General features: G+C 36.0%; 2 protein-coding genes across 3 annotated transcripts in view; one reads left to right on the top strand and one right to left on the bottom strand.

Moving 5' to 3' along the window:
- rgs7a (regulator of G protein signaling 7a) overlaps positions 1-12,150 on the bottom strand; it is a 52,213-nt gene extending 40,063 nt beyond the window's left edge. For both annotated transcript variants that reach the window (XM_042011044.1, XM_042011045.1), the window contains exons 1-2: positions 11,966-12,150; positions 10,936-11,054 (exon numbers count right to left, since the gene is read on the bottom strand). In XM_042011044.1, coding sequence (XP_041866978.1) covers positions 10,936-11,013 — 78 coding nt within the window. In that variant the 5' untranslated portion in view covers positions 11,014-11,054; positions 11,966-12,150. The remainder of the gene's footprint in view (positions 1-10,935; positions 11,055-11,965) is intronic.
- Positions 12,151-15,502: 3,352 nt separating this feature from the next.
- On the top strand, positions 15,503-19,691 carry LOC121656067 (ubiquitin-conjugating enzyme E2 D4-like). Its single transcript, XM_042011081.1, has 7 exons — positions 15,503-15,684; positions 16,342-16,405; positions 16,549-16,580; positions 16,830-16,907; positions 17,080-17,185; positions 18,552-18,645; positions 18,732-19,691. The coding sequence occupies exons 1-7, from the start codon at positions 15,661-15,663 to the stop codon at positions 18,775-18,777; spliced, it is 444 nt and encodes a 147-aa protein (XP_041867015.1). The 5' UTR covers positions 15,503-15,660; the 3' UTR covers positions 18,778-19,691.
- The last annotated feature ends 566 nt before the right edge of the window (positions 19,692-20,257 follow it).

Below are 20,257 nucleotides of genomic sequence, written 5' to 3'. Positions count from 1 at the left end.
AATATATTGTGCTCACGTATTGTTCCTCTGTAATGAGGCTTTATTGGGAGATAAGAAACATTGTTAAGAGTGTGCAGTCACCAATTTTCAGGTCAAGCTAAGAAAAGATAAAAAATCTGGTGAACAAAATGTTCTGTTTGTCAGTAAGGGACCAAGTAAAAATGTAAATCGAAAGTATTTCTTGCATGAGTGTAGTTATAAGCTTCCCAACCTTTACCAGTGTTATCATATGTGAAAGTTTTGGGTAAAGGCTGTGTAAAATCAGACACTGCTCTATTGGTTTTTATGGACTGAGCAGTACGCTTTTAAAGTGTATAGACATTTACTCTCTCAAACAAAATCCAGCAACAAACATGCACTCACATAGACAATCATGTTCTGTCACTTTGCTAGCCAAAGGGGCTCTGGACACATAGTGGAAGAGTTTTGAGATAATTACATTTGACAGACTGCTGGCGTGGTTGTCATGGGGATCTGATCAGAGCAGCCACCAGCTATTACCACAACAGAAACAAACAGGGCAGGAGAAAGCGCAACCAGTACACACAGCATTGTCCACCGGAATGCCATCTCTCAATTAATAGATGAGACAATGTCAAGAGTCAGTTAGCCAATGAAAATAATGGTTACCAAGTTGAAGGTTTCTAATGAAAATGGTAGGCCAGTGGCTTTGTTTTGGCTGCAGACCATATTTTGCCTAAAAAAAAAAAAAAAAAAAAAAAAAAAGAACAAGTAGCTTTGTGTGGCTTTTGTCTACAGTGGAGCTGAATCCAATAATCAACAAACACTCAGGTGTTATTTCACTAAGTTTGCAGTGATTTACATGTTAACGCGTTAATATTTAGAACAATTCTAAAAAATATGAGTTGGTTGTAAAAAAAGTAGTCGACAAAAGATATTAAGAATTTCTATCTAAATATGACACAAGAAAAAGTCAAATGTTTTTATATTTAATTTATACAAAATATGAATTTCTTAACCAAATTGGAATCCAATCCAAAAGTATATTGGATATATGTATAATACACGTATTGGCCTACAGACCACCCTCATCATCTAGTCATCCTGCCAAAATAACTGACAACATGCAAGCTGCTTTAGATCTGTGATAACCCAAAACTTTGTTTTTCTGAAAAACTTTACAATAATAATTACTATTTCTTCCTATGTTCATTAACATTGCCAAAAACAAAGAGTGGTAAGGAGCCCATGTCTGACAGAGAAAAACATGTTGCATCCTGTGATAATGAGTTGAAATATGTGTATTAATGTTCATTTTTATAGCAGCTGTGACTCATCAAGTTGTTTGTACAGCTGCATGAGCCTGAAAGTCATACTAGGAATTAATTTAATGGGGCCAGTTTTCCTCCACGCAGATAAAAACTTACCTCCCACTTTACAGCTAACATAATTATTTCAAGTGCACCTCCTTCAAGTGCTGGAAATAATACAGGTTGCTGCATGCTTGCTGCAGAATATATAATATCCCATTGCTACCAAATTCAAAATGACAAACATTTTTTTAAAAAGTGTGTGTGCGTGTATTCAACATGTGATCTGTAATTCTTTTGCATTGTACGTCCTAGCGTTTTCTGTGCTGGCATAAGGACATGTATGTGCTATGCCCACACACAGTATTACAGAAACACAACTGATTCAATATTATAAGTGGAAAAGATTACTTTACAACATAAAAACTAATAATCACAAAATGAGAAAGAAGAAGCAGATAACTGAGTTAAGATGGCACCTGATGTTTATTCACTATGTGACTGCATGGCAGCTAAGCTGCACTAATAGTGTGAAACTGTGAGCCTCAGTATGCTGCAGGTGGAAGCTGCTCAGCATACATCAGCCTGCATACCTGCAAGTCTGATTAGCTCAGATGTGCACAATTTTAGACAAAGGGGTGAGTCTGTCTGTTTGGGAAATGAAGATGTATGTCTCAAACATATTAAAATGTACCCTTTGGAACAATTGCTGTTTGACTTTTATTATTTTGGCAGTATTGGATTTGTGCATTGGCTCTCAGTGATGGCAGGCTAATCATAGAGACATGATTGCTTCTGGGAGAATAACACCTCTTTGTGGAGAGGGTCACTGAGCTACAGGGGGACAATCAAGCCAGCATTCTCAGTTACAGTTACAGTTAATTTGGATGGAAAATGCCATATCCAATGGTTGCTTGTTTAGAGTGAGTTCCCAATAAAGCTGTGAGTCACAAGTGAATCATTGCACACAGGAGGGGAGATGACTGTTCTCCAGCAGGGTCTAAATACGTTCCTCTTTTTTTCTGTTTTTTTTTATGTGAGGATAAAAGCTGACTGGAATGGCATAGAGCTCTGATGACTTCAAAGAGAGGCGAGGGATGTGAGAGGAGGGGACAGAGAGACAGAGGTGGATGGTTGCTTCTCTGGCAGAAGGGGGCCAGTAAGAGTGCACATGTGCATCAGGGACAGCACAAGAGAGACAAAGAGAGAAAGTTAGTGTGATCTTGTGAGTATTTGAGAAACATCAAAGACCTGAACTGAACAAAGGAGGGCATGAAAATGGGAGGGGAAAGAAAAGGGGTGTTGAGAGGAATAAAAGAGACAGACATGAGAGGGCAAAGTGTGAACACCAGTGTGAGAGACAGACGGAAACTGCGACCTCACCAAAGACAGAGAGACAGAGGACTCTCACCTTACAGAAAAGACAACACTTTGCTTCAAGCAAACAAATTATACAGCAGAAAAGTGAAATGTCTGAAGATAAAATATCTAATTTCTGTTTAATTTTAAAGACTTGATGTGTAAATATGATTCTAGCTTTTGGTTTTGATTTCATGTCAGCATGGGAGACTTAATAGTTTTTACAGACAATGGAATATTACAATGTTTTTCTAATCCTTTGGCAGAACATTAAAGGTAGATTTAATAATAAACTTGAGATACACTCACATTTTTAAATTAGCAGGAAAATGTGCTGGTAGTCACAGTTTACCTCTGTCTTTTTATTACAGCTAATTCCTCATCAAAATACCATCTCTACCTTGCAAAAAAAAAAAAAAAAAAAAAAAAAAGTTTTCATATATGACAGCAGCTAAGAAGGGAAATTACTTAATCAGTTAACGTGACTATATGAGATATATAAAGGGATAAAAGCAGGCTGGATACCAAGATTTTAAAAATAAACAGACACAACACCTAATACATCAGGATATAGAGACAAGTGGGAAAGTGGGAATTTATACACTGTAGACGGTATGTGGGAAGGAGACAGCTTTTTACAAGATATGACTGGGGAATGTGTTAAAGGTAGAAACTGTACAGGTATTGTTTAGATGCAGGTGGCGTATGTAGTGATGGAGAGAAAGGAAGAGCTGGGACAAAGTTATAAACAAGGAGAGAACAAGGACACATGCTAGATGTTTCAGACACAGTGTCAATTGAACACAGAGAAGCAGCAGTGTATTCAGATGAAACCGCTACCCTGTCTTTTTTCACACTGCATGATATCCTTATGTTTTGGGGTTTTTAATCCTTTAGTTAAATTTAGTATCTCTAGCCCCATTAATTCCACCACACAAGAGCTGGGAGAGCATGCCATCATCACTGGGGTTCAGGACACTCCTGTAATCTTTTTCTAAACGCTGAGCTAGAATTAAAAGACTAGACAGAGGCAATGCTTGAGTCAGCCCCTATCTTAATACTCAAGCTTTCTTACTCCGTTATATAACCCTGACTGACAGGCCTAAAGACTCCAGCTGTGGCAGACATGTAAAGTTGGGATAGGATAAAGCAAGAGAGGACAAAGTATCTGTTCACTTTCTTTCCAGTGGTGGGAAAGCATTATTTTCATTTAGCTACTGTATGTGTATTTTTCATATAAATCTAACTTTTGCCAAAAACACAATTTTATCTTCTGTAATAAATAAATTTTTATGCAACATTAGTGCCTTTTCTGCGTGGAGTTTGCATGTTCTCCTTGTGTATGTGTGGGTTCTCTCCAGGTACTCTGGCTTCATCCCACCATCCAAAGACATGCACTTTAGGTCAACTGGTCACTCTAAATTATCCCTAGGAGTTTGTGTGAATGGTTGTTTGTCTCTCTGTCTTGGCCCTGCGATGGACTGATGACCTGTCCAGGGTGTACCCTGCCTCTCACATGCTAATTGCTGTGTTAGACTCCAGCTCCCCTCGAGGTGTAATGGACAAAGCGATACAGATATTGTTGTATTACTTTAAAAAGATAAAAAAATTATTTGATATGCTGTTTTCATTGTATTATCCATTAAATGCAAGGTTTAAATAAAGATAATTGTGTTCCATTGTTATTTACAAAATGTTCTCAACTTTTTTGAAAACAGGGTTTCTAATAACATACGGGATCAACATATATCTCCAAGGAGGATGGTAGATTGTATGTTTAATGGATCTGGCTCCCAGCCCAGATCCATTGCGTTATCGTGTTTATGCTATTTTTACAAAGCAAAGTAAAATATAAAAATAAATAAATAAAAATTAAACCGATTTTGTAAGAAATAAAATAGACTTTCCTGTTATGTGAGCATGTCACCTACTTTTTATATCCTTATGTACCCTTCTGTTTTCTGTCTGTATTTATTTATTTTAATGGCATTTTGCAATGCCTTAAAGGGCCAGACTAGAAGGAATGAACTACCCAAACAAAGCCTCCAGCCACTCATGGTATTTATATGTCATCGTTAATAGTTTTAAAGAAATCCCTTTAGCACTCCCCACACACAAACTTCCTGTCTGTTATAAATCGGTATGAGTGTGCACATATCTATATTTTTCACAGATTAAAAATATCACAATAACCAAAACAGCTAATAAGCAGTGAAAATATAGGCTGATTATGTTTTCAAAAATAATGCCTAATTTGCAGCAACTAGTGATGTGCAGAATCAGAAGTTTATATATATATATATATATATATATAGAGAGAGAGAGAGAGAGAAAATTTGTTTCTCATTTATGCTATGCTGGGTTGGCATAACTACAGCGTTACTGCTAACAGGGAATAACTCAAGCTAGGGTAGCACAATTTTAGCAAAGCACAAGTGACACATGGCAAACAGAGTTAAATTGAAACTGGAAACATATGTAGTCATTCTTAATTTCACAACGTTATTATAAACCTGCCTACGGAGCCCCTCTGGTGACATGGTCAAAAAATAAATAAACTGTGGCCACGAAATGAATACAACGTGCGCACGAAATACTAATTCGCGGCCCCGAATTAGTATAACGTGCGCACGTTATACTAATTCGGGGCCACGAATTAGTATAACGTGCGCACGTTGTATTCATTTCGTGGCCACAGTTTATTTATTTTTTGACCATGTCACCAGAGGGGCTCCGTACCTACCTGTTGTCAAGCTGTAGAAAAGTTTTGATGGGGGCCAGGCAGGGGAACTAGCCAAAAACAGGGTGGCACAAATTATATACATATATATATATATATATATATATATATATATATATATATATATCAAATGCTCCACATAAAACATTAAAAGCATTGAAGACGGTGCAACAAACAGTAAAAATCACTATAAAATCATAAATTAAACTGAAAGATTAAAAGCAAGACACATTAAAAGTTACCATGCAGATTTCGTGAATAGGCGCATGAGATGTTTTTAACCTGGATTTAAAAGTGTCTACATTTGGTGAAAGTTTAATCTCCACTGGCAGTTTGTTCCACTTGTTTGCAGCATAAAAGCTAAATGCTGCTTCTCCGTGTTTAGTCTGGACTCTGGTCTGGACTAGTTGACCAGAGTCGTTGTATCTAAGAGCTCTGCTAGGTTTATATTCTCTGAACATATCACAGATGTATTCTGGACCGACACCATTCTGAGATTTTTAAACAATCAGAAGGGTTTTAAAATCTATTCAGTGACTGACTTTTTTTTTAATACATAAAATCCTAAACACTAATTTTTCACCAACAGTGTTTGCCAAGCCCCAAATAAGAAGTGTACGCAAAAAAAAAGCAAAAAAAAAAAAAAGACATGCATGTTTTCATACACAGGAAATGAAATTGTCTAGCAGGCAAGCTGACATACAAAGAGCCCTACTTCACATACAAAGATTTTTCTCTGATCTTGCAATTATGGATCATCCCATCTCACCCCCCATCCCTCTCTTTCTCTCAATCTTAGTGATCTTCTGATTGCATATCGGAGGGAGACAAGCAGTACAAGAACCCTTCAATCTGGCTCTTAGCTGAAAATGTATTCAGCTCCCTCTGCTTCATGACTCATGAACAATGTAAAATGGTTGGGAAATTGTATCGATAACAGGGCAGGCTGCAATAGGGCTGTTTAACAGATGCAGATTAGGCCTAAAATGAAATATGTCCTCCAACAAGATGTTCTCTGCTGAATTTAAATTAGTTCAAACCAAGAATCTGAGCATTAACTCTGTTAGCTTTCTCAGCTGATGCATTTATTTGTTACATAAAAGATTTTGGCAACCATTTTAAATAAACCAATCATAGCTAAATAGTTTTTAGGTGATAAGTGTTTAAAATGCCACAATTTGGATTTGGCTTTTTATGCGATCTACAGTATCATATAGTATTGCTTAATCATAGACATCACCTGTCAGATTGAACTTTATAGGGCCAGTTTTACCCACTTTTAAGAGATCTATGGCAACATTAAAATACAAACCCTGACCAAGACACAAAAGTATATTAAGAGCTTTGCATCATTTAACAATACACTATACCTCCTGTGTTGCAGTGACACAGAGAAGAAGGAATGTCTTGTTCCTGCAGAATGATCTCTTGTATACATCCACTTAATGAAATGACTAATCAATACCATTCACTAATACCTTTGCCCTGTTTGTCTTTTTGGTGTGTTCATTACTTCATTACAGTCTCACTAAGGGGGAATTATTCAAATCTTACTGTGCAGCATTAACACCTTTTTTTTCAAAAGTGTGAAGGACCAAAATCTCTTTAAGCTAAAAACACAAAAGGGACATTTATAAGACTTTTAATTTGACCTTTGACCATTATTATTAAGAAAATTATTTGTAATTATAAAGTATCAACCCAATGTTTGGACACACTTTCTTAATAAATCCAGTATTTAAGTAAGCCAGAGTTTTGACTGGTAGTGTATGTTCTCTATAAAGGCCATTTTGAGTTAAAAGTGGTCTGAAAATATGTAGTTAGATTCTTTGATAGTTGCTACATGGATAATAAAATAAAATGTGTGGAAAATTTTCAAACATCACAGGCCAAACTAACAGCCATGACATGTCATTAAGTCTTTTTTCATGTAACTTCAAATTAATGTCATGACTCTACTAAACAGTGATAAATTGAGGCCTTTATTCCTTGAGACTAGATAAATTCATATTAGTGTTTTTGAAAGAGTGAGATAAAAAAGACACAATAATTGTACAATGTATGTGAGGTATTCTGTTATCATTAGGCCATAAATACCCCCAGCTAGTCTCGTTAGAGACTGATGTAAATCTGCAAGAACAATTAGATCTGCAGGCTCATATACTATTTTGGAGTAACTGTCATTTGTAGAAATGATCACCAATATTAACTTAGTTGAAAGAGCACAGAACCAATATTAATGTAAATAATAGAATAGAAATCAGGGCTATCCTGTGTTGACTTAACAATGCCGCATGTACTATGCTGTAGAGAGAAATAATGCAAAAAGAACAATAAATATACAGTAAAAGATTAATGGTCAAAGATAAAGACAGAAGCCAAACTGGCTGCTAGAAGAACAATTATTGGAAACCCGTTGGAAGCTCAAATGTAAATAAGAATGTGTGGATGCCTCAGCTGTCAGATAACGCAGAACAGAGAAAGCCAAGACTTCAATTTACTGCAAAAATATTTTAACCTTTGCAATGTTTTTAATCCTCAGTGTCTTGTAATATATTTGCCAGAGACTGAACATTTGCTTGTGTTGTAGAGAAGTCAAGTGACATTATTTCTTCTCTGAGATGTAAAGCTGCTATGAAAATGTTATAACTTTAGGTTTGTTATTTTATTACATTTTAGCATTTACGTTCTCAATTTTATATAGTGGGAGAAGTAATTGAAAGATTTAATATCTTAAATTTTCCCTTATGAAATATTAAACAAGACAATTAAATAGCCAAAACGCTTTTCCACATATACTGCACATGAGATCTAATTATTTTAGGATACATGATGTTGATTACAAGTAGCTCACACATGTCTACACATATGCTGTACATACAAAGACACACACTCACAGACACATACGAAGTGTCAGCTGGTGAGAGATGCTTCTTCCTTATACTAAGTGGTGATGAACCAGAGCTGTTTTAGGCTTGCATAAAAAATTCAGAAGTCTCTCTTAGCAACATTTGCCCTACATACAGCACACACACACACATGCTTACACACATCATAGCATTATTTATGGTCCACACATGTGAGCAGAAATGAAAACACATATAAAGTACAATCTGGTACACTCAGTCTAACCCTAATGTGCGAGCAGAAAGACATCAAACTGGGTTTTTAATGATATGTAATTATCAAGATGTTCAGAGATTTAGCCCTTAGATCAAATTATTGATGACTTTATTTGACTTTATGACTTTGAATAATAACAGACTTTTTTTTTTTTATTCGCATATTGGCTGCTGACATTTTTAGGGTCAATAACAAAGCCAACCATATTTGCTCTTAAAATGCTTTGTGCCAACTAGTGGATTTACATTTCCAGCACAAGTATACATGCATTCAAGCAAGGTGTTTGTGTGCAGGTGTCCTTGAAGAAGACACATTGCTGCACACATCTCGGCAAGCAGGTCAACACCTCAGCTCACCCATCCATTTTCATTAGACATCAATGATAAGAGTGAAGAGATGGATGGGTCAGAGACAAAGCGAAAGATTGAGAGAGTGAAAGGATATAGTTATGTTCCCTGTGGAAAGACAATCAAACCACTATCTGCTGTCCTCAACCATAAAACTCCCTCCACTCATATTACATAACATTTCACTACTATACAATAATAACACATCGTCAGATATAGCATAGATGGGCCCAGTTTCTCACTATTAACATTTCATACAGCCTTTTCACAGTGAATTTATGATACTAATGTACAAGGAGCAAAAATGGGGCATGAAAGCATGTTTTTCACTTGAGATTTCAACTCAACGTAGTGCAGCCCAGTCAGTGTGGGTTGCTACACCTCTGCCAAGCCATCTCCATCTGAAAAGTCTTTGAGGCACCTGTTCATTCTTGCAGTATCCATATGTCTGCAGGCTATTTTCTTCCAATTGTAAAATTAGTTAAACTCACTTCAGACGCATCATTTCATTCTGACTTCGCCATGACTTTTAGGATGAGTTTAGGATGATTCGCTTCTGTGCACATTTACTGCCACAGATCCTTAATGACATTATATGATCAAAAATTCAGGACGTTCCGATCAATATCAGGACAACAGAGGAGAGGTCACAAAATAGCTGGACAGCACCCAAGTCAATATTCAGTCCACCTACACAGGATGCAATAGATTTGACAAGAATTTTGCACATTTTTGACACTACATATGCTAAATTAAAATTTAATAACATTCTTCTTTCACAGCGTCAGAAAACCTACAAGACTAGTTGCATCAATCTATCTTCATTGTCCTCAATATTTGGCCCACTTTAAGAGCAGTTCAGTTTCTGAGTCTGTCGTCTTGCTTTGGGATGATCCCATAATTTGTGACCTCTAAAACAGCAAGCGATCTATTCTGCTACAAACACTGTGACACTCCTACCAAATCTTGTGCCATACTGGCAGTAATATTGCCTAACACTGTGTGTATCATAAAAGAGTGTCAATCTGATATCGTAAAAAACTCATCCTCTTCCTGGTGTGTAAAAGCTGGAACAAATTGGATAGGGGCATTTGCAGATGGGAGAAGATAATAAAATGAAGAAAATTGACTCAATGTTTGAGTCCCCACAAGCAAAAGACTCACTTCATTGGGAAAATCTGTAAGCAAAGTACACCAGGCAATTACAAGCTTATATAGAAGTTTTGTTGGTCACTTTAAGATAGATTCCAAAGTTAGTTAAGTACTAAGCATTGGATTTTGTTTGTAAGAGATGTAATACACAGAATGCTTCCCATTAAGACAGATCAGAAAAATAAATCCCAATTGTCAAACGATAGAAGTGCCATCGGGGAATAGAATCCTCTCCTGGTGATAGTGAAAGCAATTTTCTAAATGGCTTATTGGTAGGTTAATCTTAAATCTAGCTTTACAGTTTGTGTCCAAAGGGAAGAAAAGATTACAACTACATAAATGCACACAAGCAGCAATTCACCTTGTTTTTGTGTATCATTAAATAAAGTTTCTAAAAGAAATATAGTTGAACATACAGCCTCAAAGTAAATAACTGTTGTCTTTCGTGCAGATTATTATCTCATTAATCTGTTTAATGTTAGAGCAGTGCCGGATTAAGGTGTCTCAGCAGTGGGCCATTTCACTCTCCCCTCTCTTAATTATCTAATGTAGCAACAGATTTAATAGTGAAGAAATACACCACTGACAGTGTAATGAACAATGCTTAAATCCCCCTTTTGCTTCTTTTCTGTTCCATTAATGTCAGTTAAATAAATAAATAAATAAAATAAAAAACAGAAAGCTCGATTGGAAGCTGGATGTGAATCTGTGTATGAACATCTCACTCCATGTCATGTATGTTGTAAGAGAGAAACAGCATGTTAGCTCCATGTTCTCATCAAAATTATTTCACATTACAACCCCAAATCATCAAAAGAATGTTCACCAAAAGAAAATCCTTCCATTAGTATTGGCAACTTCCTTTGCACTCATTGTCAAGTAAATTGATGCAAGAGTCACACATGCTGGTACACAAGCAGACTAAAAATAGAAGCTGCCTTACCTTTCTGTACACTATCATGTTGGGGGACTCATCTGCTACCCCATTGGTCCCCTGCCCGCTGCTGTTAGTCTGTGCCATGATCCAGTGAGTAAATCTGCCACAGGAAATGTCAGGTGCTCCTGTTGTGGACAGAAGGGATATTTTGGTCCATAAGATGAACAATGCAGCCTGAACGTGACTCGTGCCCACCTTTGCCAAGAGGAGGATTATTAACATAACTTAACACATTTAGCATTTTCACACAGTACAGATATGTAGACCTAACAATCTGGCAACATGTGCACACATTTGACAAGGTCTTGACAAGGACCTTTCTATTTATTTATTTATTTGCTTATTTTACAGAAATGGTAGAAATGCTGGCTGATTACATGCAAAAAAAAGGGCCTATGGTTTTTGGTTGGGTATAAGTTTCCAATGAACAAGGTGAAAGTTGAACTTGGGAAAAAAATATATATGTACCATTTACAAATCTATTTTTATTCTTTTCACAGACAGATTTATCAATTTGGAAACCAGTTGTAAAATTTTAGTGTTTGTTGATATTAGAGATTTTTCATGCACTATATAGCACCCACTATGTATGCACCCAACGAAGGCAATTGCAAGATAAGGTGAGGTGAAGACCTGGATCATGACAGCAGTAAATGCAGTAGAACATACAATCTCTAAAGAAGGCAGAATGCTCTACAATCCAGCAACAATTTTCTGTAGAGACACGGATATCGTATGCATGTTGCAGCTTCATTATTCTTTCCTTCCAATGACACCCACTCGGCATCCTTGCGAGGTTTAATCTGCATCACTTGATAGCCTATAGCAGTCAAACAGCGAAGTCATATAACCTGCTCTTAACATGAGGCCGTTAGCGCTTCCAGTTTGTGTTTTTATTACCAGTACCCCGTTTCAGCACCTTGGACAGCTACCGCAAACCGCCCGCGTCCGTTATCGTGCTCTTACAGCGTGTAAATGCACAGAAAACACAAACAGAAAAAACGGTCACCGGAGGAGAGGAGAACGGGGGTCTTACCTGAAAAAAACACACAGACCGCTATAGGACTCCTGTATCCTCGCAGGGGTGAAAGCCTGGCCCTTATCGTTCAGTATGTCAACTGGCACACATAGGAATGTGAGGGGTGTTCATTGGCAGCGTGAAGAGGCAAACATTCGGTGGACACTCGGTGTGATACAGCTCTGTCTCAGTCTCTCCTTTCCTCCCCTCACAACGATGCTTAGAAGCGCGAGCGCGCCACGTCGGAGCGCCGTGAGCGCGCATCGATCTATGACCAATCGCGTGTGAGGAATAAATTACAACCCGTTTTGGAGACGAATTGCTATTTTTCCTCATCAAATATTACTGCTGGTCACTGTAGTGATACCTCTATAAGCTCGATCCAGACAAAAACAGACACCTTATCAATAATTTAATAACTGCAATCTTCTTTAAAGGTCAGGAAGGGACACATTGTGGTACGAATTTAATGTCTTGCTTTACAAGAAGAGGAAATACAAATATACTATTACGGACGGTGATGTTTTCGCAACTGAACGTGATTAGTGTTTAAAATGTTTCCCCACTCAGTTGACGATCAATTGCTTACCTTGTAATATATTTTAGTTTCTACATTATGTAGACTACAAGAAGAATGATGAATTATTTAGGAGGTAAGATAGACTGCATATCATACAGCATACGTTAAAGCATCTGTAATTATAATCTAATAAAACTTTAACACTTACATTTTTCTAAAGTATTAATAGCGTTTAAAAGTATAAAAATGCATTTCATTCCCCACTGCCCTGCATATTCCTCCCGGCCATTTGTATGTATGTTGTGTATAATAGCTAAAATAGAGTTCCACAAAATCAGATTCCCCTTAAACAAAGGGAGGTTTACCATCAAAAGTTAAATGATCAATGTTACTGTCTGACAGTTGCATTAGGTCTGACATTAAGCAGGAATCCCAAAGAAAAGATTAGAGTGTAAGGCAAAGCAAGGCAAGGCAAATTTATTTGTATAGCACATTTCAAGTACAAGACAATTCAAAGTGCTTTACATAAAACATTTCAGCAATGTGCAGAAAGCAATACAAGTGCATTAAAAAAAAAACAAAGATTAAAAGAAATGCAATTAATGAAATAAAAACAGAACGAAGGTGCTAAAATAAAATAGATAAAATGCAAGAAATAAAGTTCCAGTGTGGGGAAAGACAATATTAAAACATGATTCCAGCTTAAAAGAACCAGATGTAGATTTTGACTTCTAAATAAAAACTACTGAAACACAGCAGAGAACAGGTGGGTCTTTAACCTGGATTTAAATAAACTGAGTGTTTCAGCTGATCTGAGGCTTTCTGGGAGTTTGTTCCAGACATGTGGAGCATAGAAGCTGAATGCAGCTTCTCCATGTCTGGTTCTGAGTATCAGAACTCATAAGAAACCGGAACCAGATGACCTGAGGGTTCTGGCAGGTTCATACTGTGTCAAGAGGTCACTGATGTATTTTGGTCTTAAACTATTCAGAGCTTTATAGACCAGCAGTAGAACTTTATGCATTTCACAATAATTAATTTATTTTTCACAATAGACATTACAAACATAGTTTTACCTGCTTAAGAAAACTCTCTCTTCTCTCTACACAAATTCTGTGGCGCCATGTACATGACTGATGATAAAACAGTTAAAATTCTGCAATGAACATAATATCCAGTGAAAGAGAGATAAAAAAAAATGGTGTCACAACATTTTCCTATCCTTTAAAAAGTAATGGGAATTTTCCTCTAAATAATGTCAAGTTCTTGCTCTGCAGGCTGATGACCACTGGCAGGAATCATCTCCTGCACCTTTCTGTATTGCAATAAGCTTGAGGAAGTGTCTGATTGAACTCTTTGTTGTTTCTTCACTTTGTAGCGGGCATGAAGAACTGTTCATTATGTTCAGCAGCATGTGGAGTACTATTCTCTGGGCAATCAGTTTCTGTGGTTCTAGAGTTAGAACCAGATTAACCTATTATTAATTCTTTTTTTCCCTTCTTTTTCGTAACTGGACCAATTTGTTCTTGTCTGCCAAGATTTCAGGAAACTTCTTCCTGCCATCATCTCAGCAGGTTGGAGGTAGTAATGATTTCTCGATTAGTTTTCCCAAAAGACCACTAACTGCAGAACCACTCAAGGTGTGACTAAAAAAACATTCATTATGTGTTTACTGGCTTTTTGTTAGATATAAGTTTATTAAAGTGATTGTGTTGGTTTACAAATCACTCAGGGGCTCATAGCAGAACTGTATCTGCTGTCAGTTGAAAAGTAAAAGCTCTATTCTTAATTTTCTTTATTATTTTATACTGCCCTTCATTTATCACCACTATTGAATATTTTTCTGTCTATCTTCTAAACCAGGGATCCTCAATCCTAGTTCACAAGAGCCTGTGTCCTGCAGGTCTTAGAAGTTTCTCTGCTCCAACACACCTGTTTCATATTAATGGGTAATTATCAGACTTGTGCAAAGCTAGATGTAAAGTTCTGCAAAAGTCAGTGTAAGAAACTTCGAAAAACTGCAGGACAACAGTCCTCGAGGACCAGGATTGAGGATCCCTGTGTTAAACAATAATAGTACTTCAATTTCAGTTTTAAACAATATTTTTGTCAGTTATTTTATTTTGTTCCATTAAATGTTAGTATTAATGTTTAGTATCTGTGTTGCAAAAAAGCAGAAAAAACTTTTTGCCGGTTATATTTAAGTAAAAATACCAACACAACACAGTATAAACACTCCTTTGTAAGTATGTTTAAAAAAAGAAAAAAGTCAACCCAATTATCTATGTGTAATTAGCAGTCTGTGTTAAAAACATTAGGGCCTTTTATTAAAATTGCAGTATGTTAAATAATTTTTTATGTTAGTGAAGCTCAGTTATGGCAACATCATTACAGTGCTTACTTTATACAAACCATAGTCCAAAACCTTTATATTATCAAATCAAAGTAAAAAGAGAAATTTGGGTATTTGTATTTTTTAAAAATAGTTTTAAGCTAAGATTATTTAAAAAGGTGTTGCTTTATACACTTTGTGCATCACAATCCTAATTTATAAAGTAAACCTCTTTGATAAATATAGAAGAATAATGATAATAATCTTCAGAAATCTGGTGGAAAAGAAGAATAACTTCTTTTAAAAAAACTGGAAAAGTAAAACATTTGAAATGGTGCAATGCAAATGAACTTGGCATTATATGTTTTAATTCACTTTTGTTTCACATTCTTCATTATGTCATCAGTATTATTTTTCTAATTCAAATAGTATATCATTGCAAAAGTTCAGATCTGATCATAAGGCAAGTAAAACGGGCTACAACACAGGCTATAATGTATCATTTAACACGAAGTTATGTCTATTTAAGATGCATCATCAGAAGAGAAAGATTATTTTATTTAATGGCACCTTCATATTAGTCTCAATAATATTAGCTTTCTTTTTGCGATCTATCTATTTCCTGTTCTTCCTTTTTTCCTCAGGGAAAAATGAACGGTCCCTTTAAATAGCTTTGCAAAAACTACAACTCCCACAATGCACCAGCTTATTCTTCGCTGTCGAACAAAAACGCGGAAACAAAAGAAGTAATCAGTTTGTAAAAACAAACAGCAACGAGTCGGCATAAAGTTAGGGTAGTTGTAGCTGACAGCGTTCAGAGTTAACACTGTAGCTTCCCATAACCTTTTTAGAGGACTTGTCATGGCTTTGAAGAGAATACAGAAGGTGAGAATTGTAGTCTTTTTCTAATTTGTTTAATGCTGGGGCTATGCGGAAACGCCTCTGTAACGTTAGCGAGTCATCTAATAGCATTTTTGCTAACGAGTTGCCTACCTTTTAAAGTACCGTTTTAAAGTAATTCTCAAGACATTTTAACTGTCAGCAAGTCAGCTTTACCAGTGCCATTATTCTTCTATCGTTGCCGGTTAGTTAAGCTGGTAAACTTGTGACTGATTAATATTTTAAAGCCTTTTTACCTTTATCTTAACGTTATTTGTTGTGTGTCTATCTCTCTTAAAGACGTTGGTGAACCGTGTGAACAATAAAAACAACAATGGAAATAAGTCTAGGGTTGTGTCGTTAGATGCCTGACATTCTCTTAGTGGTTGAAATTTACTAATTTCCTGATGTATTGGGTTGTTGTAAATAAACCTGTCTCAAAACCTTCAGCTAACGTTGCTATCCGCGAAAGGGCCGAGAGAACCAGTAATGACAAGGCACTCAAAACAGTTCTCGGTGTTTCAATATAAGCTCCTTTTTTCCCCCCCAGCTTGTTTGCTTACATCAGCTCACAGTTTTTAAAAAAAAATATTAACGTGCGACGTTTTAAGAAATGCTCTGCAATGTGGCTGGATCTTCAATTACTCTTTCCTTATTTGACAGGAGTTAAATGACTTACAGAGGGACCCTCCAGCTTCATGTTCAGCTGGACCTGTGGGGGAAGACAGTAAGTGTGAGAATGTACAAAACTTACTTTTTTTCTGTTGTTGTTTTGTTTTTAATCCTCAAATTATTATGATGCCTTTTGGCAATGTCAGCCTTGTGCTTAATAATGTTCTCACATGGTTTTTCTTTGTCTTTGTGTTGCAGTGTTTCACTGGCAAGCTACCATCACAGGACCGGTGAGTTTTTTCTGGATTCTGAATTTGTTTCCTGATTTTTTTTTTTTTTTTTTTTTTTTTTTTTAAACCTAGCTGCTTCTGGATCATTAGACAATGGTGTTTTTTGTTTGCTTTACAGCCCTTTCTATTATGTATAGTGAGTTCAGACTGGCACACTTTACACCACTGGTTTTTTTTTCTGAGACCAGCAGCATCATTGAGACATATCCATTTGGCATACTTTAGCAATAAATTGCTTTTCTGTTTCAGAATGATAGTCCTTATCATGGTGGAGTTTTCTTCCTTTCTGTCCATTTCCCCACTGACTATCCCTTTAAACCACCAAAGGTAAGAATCATTTGGGATTGATTTACTCAAATGTACAACATGATATTGTTTTTGAAAGAATTTCACTACATTTAGACTGTTTCCTAAACAAAGTGGTTGTGTCTACTGACAAAGATCCAATTACCTCTAAAAACAGCTTTTTTTCTTCCATAAATGTGCATTGTTTCCATAGGTCGCCTTTACAACGAAAATCTATCACCCAAACATAAACAGCAATGGTAGTATTTGCCTTGACATCCTGAGGTCACAGTGGTCTCCTGCACTCACAATATCAAAAGGTAAGTAAAATCTACATTTTATCCACACTCTATAGATTTGTACATCACTAAAGGCTTGCATATAAACTGGTCTGAACTCTTGGTTTATTTTAAAGTTCCAACAAAATAAAGATCTGTGGTAAAATCAAACAGTTGATATGAACTACAAAGATCTGTACATTACATTCAATTAGGCATGATCCATTTTCACAGTTGTACACTGGATTTTCAGGCGACTACTCAGTTTAGTCCAGTTTTCCTGTAGTGGCTGTTTACATATGCCCTCACATCAGAAAGTTCTGTGCTTCAGATGTACTCTTTCAGCTTGAAATGCTTGTGGTGGATGCACATAAAGTAGGACATGAATACCCTGCATAATTGCATAATTGTTTTGTTGACAGCATGTTGAGAATAGCAGATAAGATTCTTTGGTGACTGTTTTTGTGTTTATATCAATACCATATGCACTTAACCATTTAGCATAGAGGTAGTGGAATGGAAATACAGGCCAGCATAGTATAGATAGAAACTTTTACCAGCACTCACCCTCTATGCTTTGGAAAATTAATGGTACATTCCATTTAATAACAGCAGTCAGGATGTGTTTATTGTCACTTCTGTCAGCTCGTGCCTCATTTAATTGGTCATACACATTGTGCTGTCAGACCTCTATGAGTTAACATACTGCTGCAATATTTGTATGTAAAAATAATAAATAAAAAAAAATCACAGCATAGAACTGTTATCAAGTTGCATCACTGTTAGCACAACAATGAACAAATCCTACAAGTTTGCCAACTTGCTATTGGGACACTGTAAACATGTGCAAAGATGTCGTTCTAGACTTTGACTCCTCAGGTAAATGTTATCCTACTTATCTTCAGGGGATTTTTCTAGATGGCTAAAAGGACAATTTTATCAAGAAGTCAGGAGTAAATGTTGCAGACGTTTGTTTTCCCACAAGGCACACTTTCAGAGCATATCGGAAAAATCTCAGAACTGCATGTGTGAAAATGCATCAGCACCCTTTGTGGTTAAGCTATCCACCTATTCAAGATTTTCATGACATGCTACCTATATTAGTAAACACTTCATCTTGTTTGTAACAAAATTGTGAACCAAAATATTTTAGTATATCATGAATGGAGCAATTACTGGTAGGACTGGTGGTGTGCTGTATAAATGTCCGTGATGACAATAATGGGTGTAAAAACAGACTCGTCATTTTTATCGCTCTCTCTCTCTTTCTCTCTCTGAGAAGCTAAACAGGATTATGATATAATGGTGCTTTAAAGCAAACTCTCCATTGTGTTTAATTTTTATATCAGTATTGTTATCATTTAGATACCATTGTGAGAATTAACTCAATTTTCCTCTTTTTCCTCAGTGTTACTATCCATATGCTCCTTGCTCTGTGATCCAAATCCAGATGATCCCCTAGTTCCTGACATCGCGCACATCTACAAGTCAGACAGACAGAAGTGAGTATTGAGCCCAACAAATGTAGCATTTGAGAAAAAACTAAACAAATACATTTTTATTAAATCAGATTTCTTTTTTCTTTAAGGTACAACAAACTGGCCAGAGAATGGACCCAGAGGTATGCAATGTGATGGAGTGATGTTTGAGAAACTGTGATGCCTCCCAGAACACCTCAACATATGACAGTACTGTTCAACTGCTTTATCCACACTGGCTGTAGCCGAGGTGTTCAATATGCTTAAAGCACTTTCTCTACTGAGATTTTACTTGACTTAACTGTTTATTTTATTTTTACCATTATTTTGGCATTATTGTTGTTACTTTGGTTGGTAGATGTGCCAAGATAGAGTGCTTGTATTTTTCTTTTAATATATTTCTTTTGTATAAGACTGAATTGAATTTATTTTTCATTATTTTGAATTAAAAACATTCAGCAAAAAAATTGTTCCAGGTTATTTCTCTTCAGTGTCTTGAGTAAATTTAAAAAAATAAATTATCTTTGTTGTACATAACTTGGTACAATGATGTTTTTCCCTTTAAGCCCATGTTCCTGGTTTATCATTCACCAGGCCACTAGGTGGCAGCCTATACTTCTTACTCGCCAGTAGATACTTTTACATTAGACAACTTTCTTTGTTAGATTTAATTCCGGTTCATTTGCTAAATGATTGCCCTTGTGGATTTTGGTAATTGTAAAGTCTTTCTACAGTGAAAAACTGAAAATGAGGAGGAATGTTGTGTAAACTGGAATTAGACCACTTAGCACCATCACTGCTGGTTACTGAAGTTACTGAAGGCTCAGCAAAAGACCAGCTCCAGTTTCCTTTTGAAATGGTAATGACATGTAAACATGTCTTCTCCTGTAATTTGGCTTTAAAAATCTGACAACACTGGTAACTTGGATTTAACAAGTTTCCTTAGGGCCACTGAAACACAGGTCTTCTTTCCTGCCAACAACCATCAATCTCCAGAACTTGCTTACTCTAAAAAAAAAATAAATAAAATAATAATAATAAAGCTGACAATGATCTCTAATTTACTAAAAAGAAAAACTTTAATAATCTCATGAGGGAAATTATGTTGTAAAGTATTCTCATTTAATTTAATTTGAATTGTTCAATTTTAAAATAACTGTCTTCATGGAGTCATCTTTTTAAAATGTAATAAAATCACATCAAATAAGTTTTTGGTCTAATCAAGATTAGACTGAAGATCAGAAGGAATTTTTGCAGACAATATTTAATGTAATTGATTACATAGTGTTAATTCCATTTTTCTGAATATATATATATATATATATATATATATATACACACACACACAATTAAAGTGTACATGCAGAAGATGTAGTTGAAGCATCCTGGTCTACCATTACACCCCAGCAGTGCCACAGGCTGATGCCCCGTATTGTGGCAGTAATTTATGCAGAAGTGGCTCATGACTATACTCTTCAGATGGTCAGCATTTCTGTATTCAAAATCCTTTTATTAATTTTTTTTAATTGATATATTTTAATGTTCTGAAATTTAGATCTTTGGGTTTTTTATAAGATGTAAGCCTTAATCTAATTATGACGAATAAATGCTTGAAATATCTCCTCTTGCATGTAAT

Source organism: Melanotaenia boesemani, chromosome 16, assembly GCF_017639745.1.
Source record: "Melanotaenia boesemani isolate fMelBoe1 chromosome 16, fMelBoe1.pri, whole genome shotgun sequence".
NCBI classification, from domain to species: Eukaryota; Metazoa; Chordata; class Actinopteri; order Atheriniformes; family Melanotaeniidae; genus Melanotaenia; species Melanotaenia boesemani.
The sequence above is the reverse complement of the archived record's forward strand: the minus strand, read 5'-3'. Positions and strand labels throughout refer to the sequence as shown.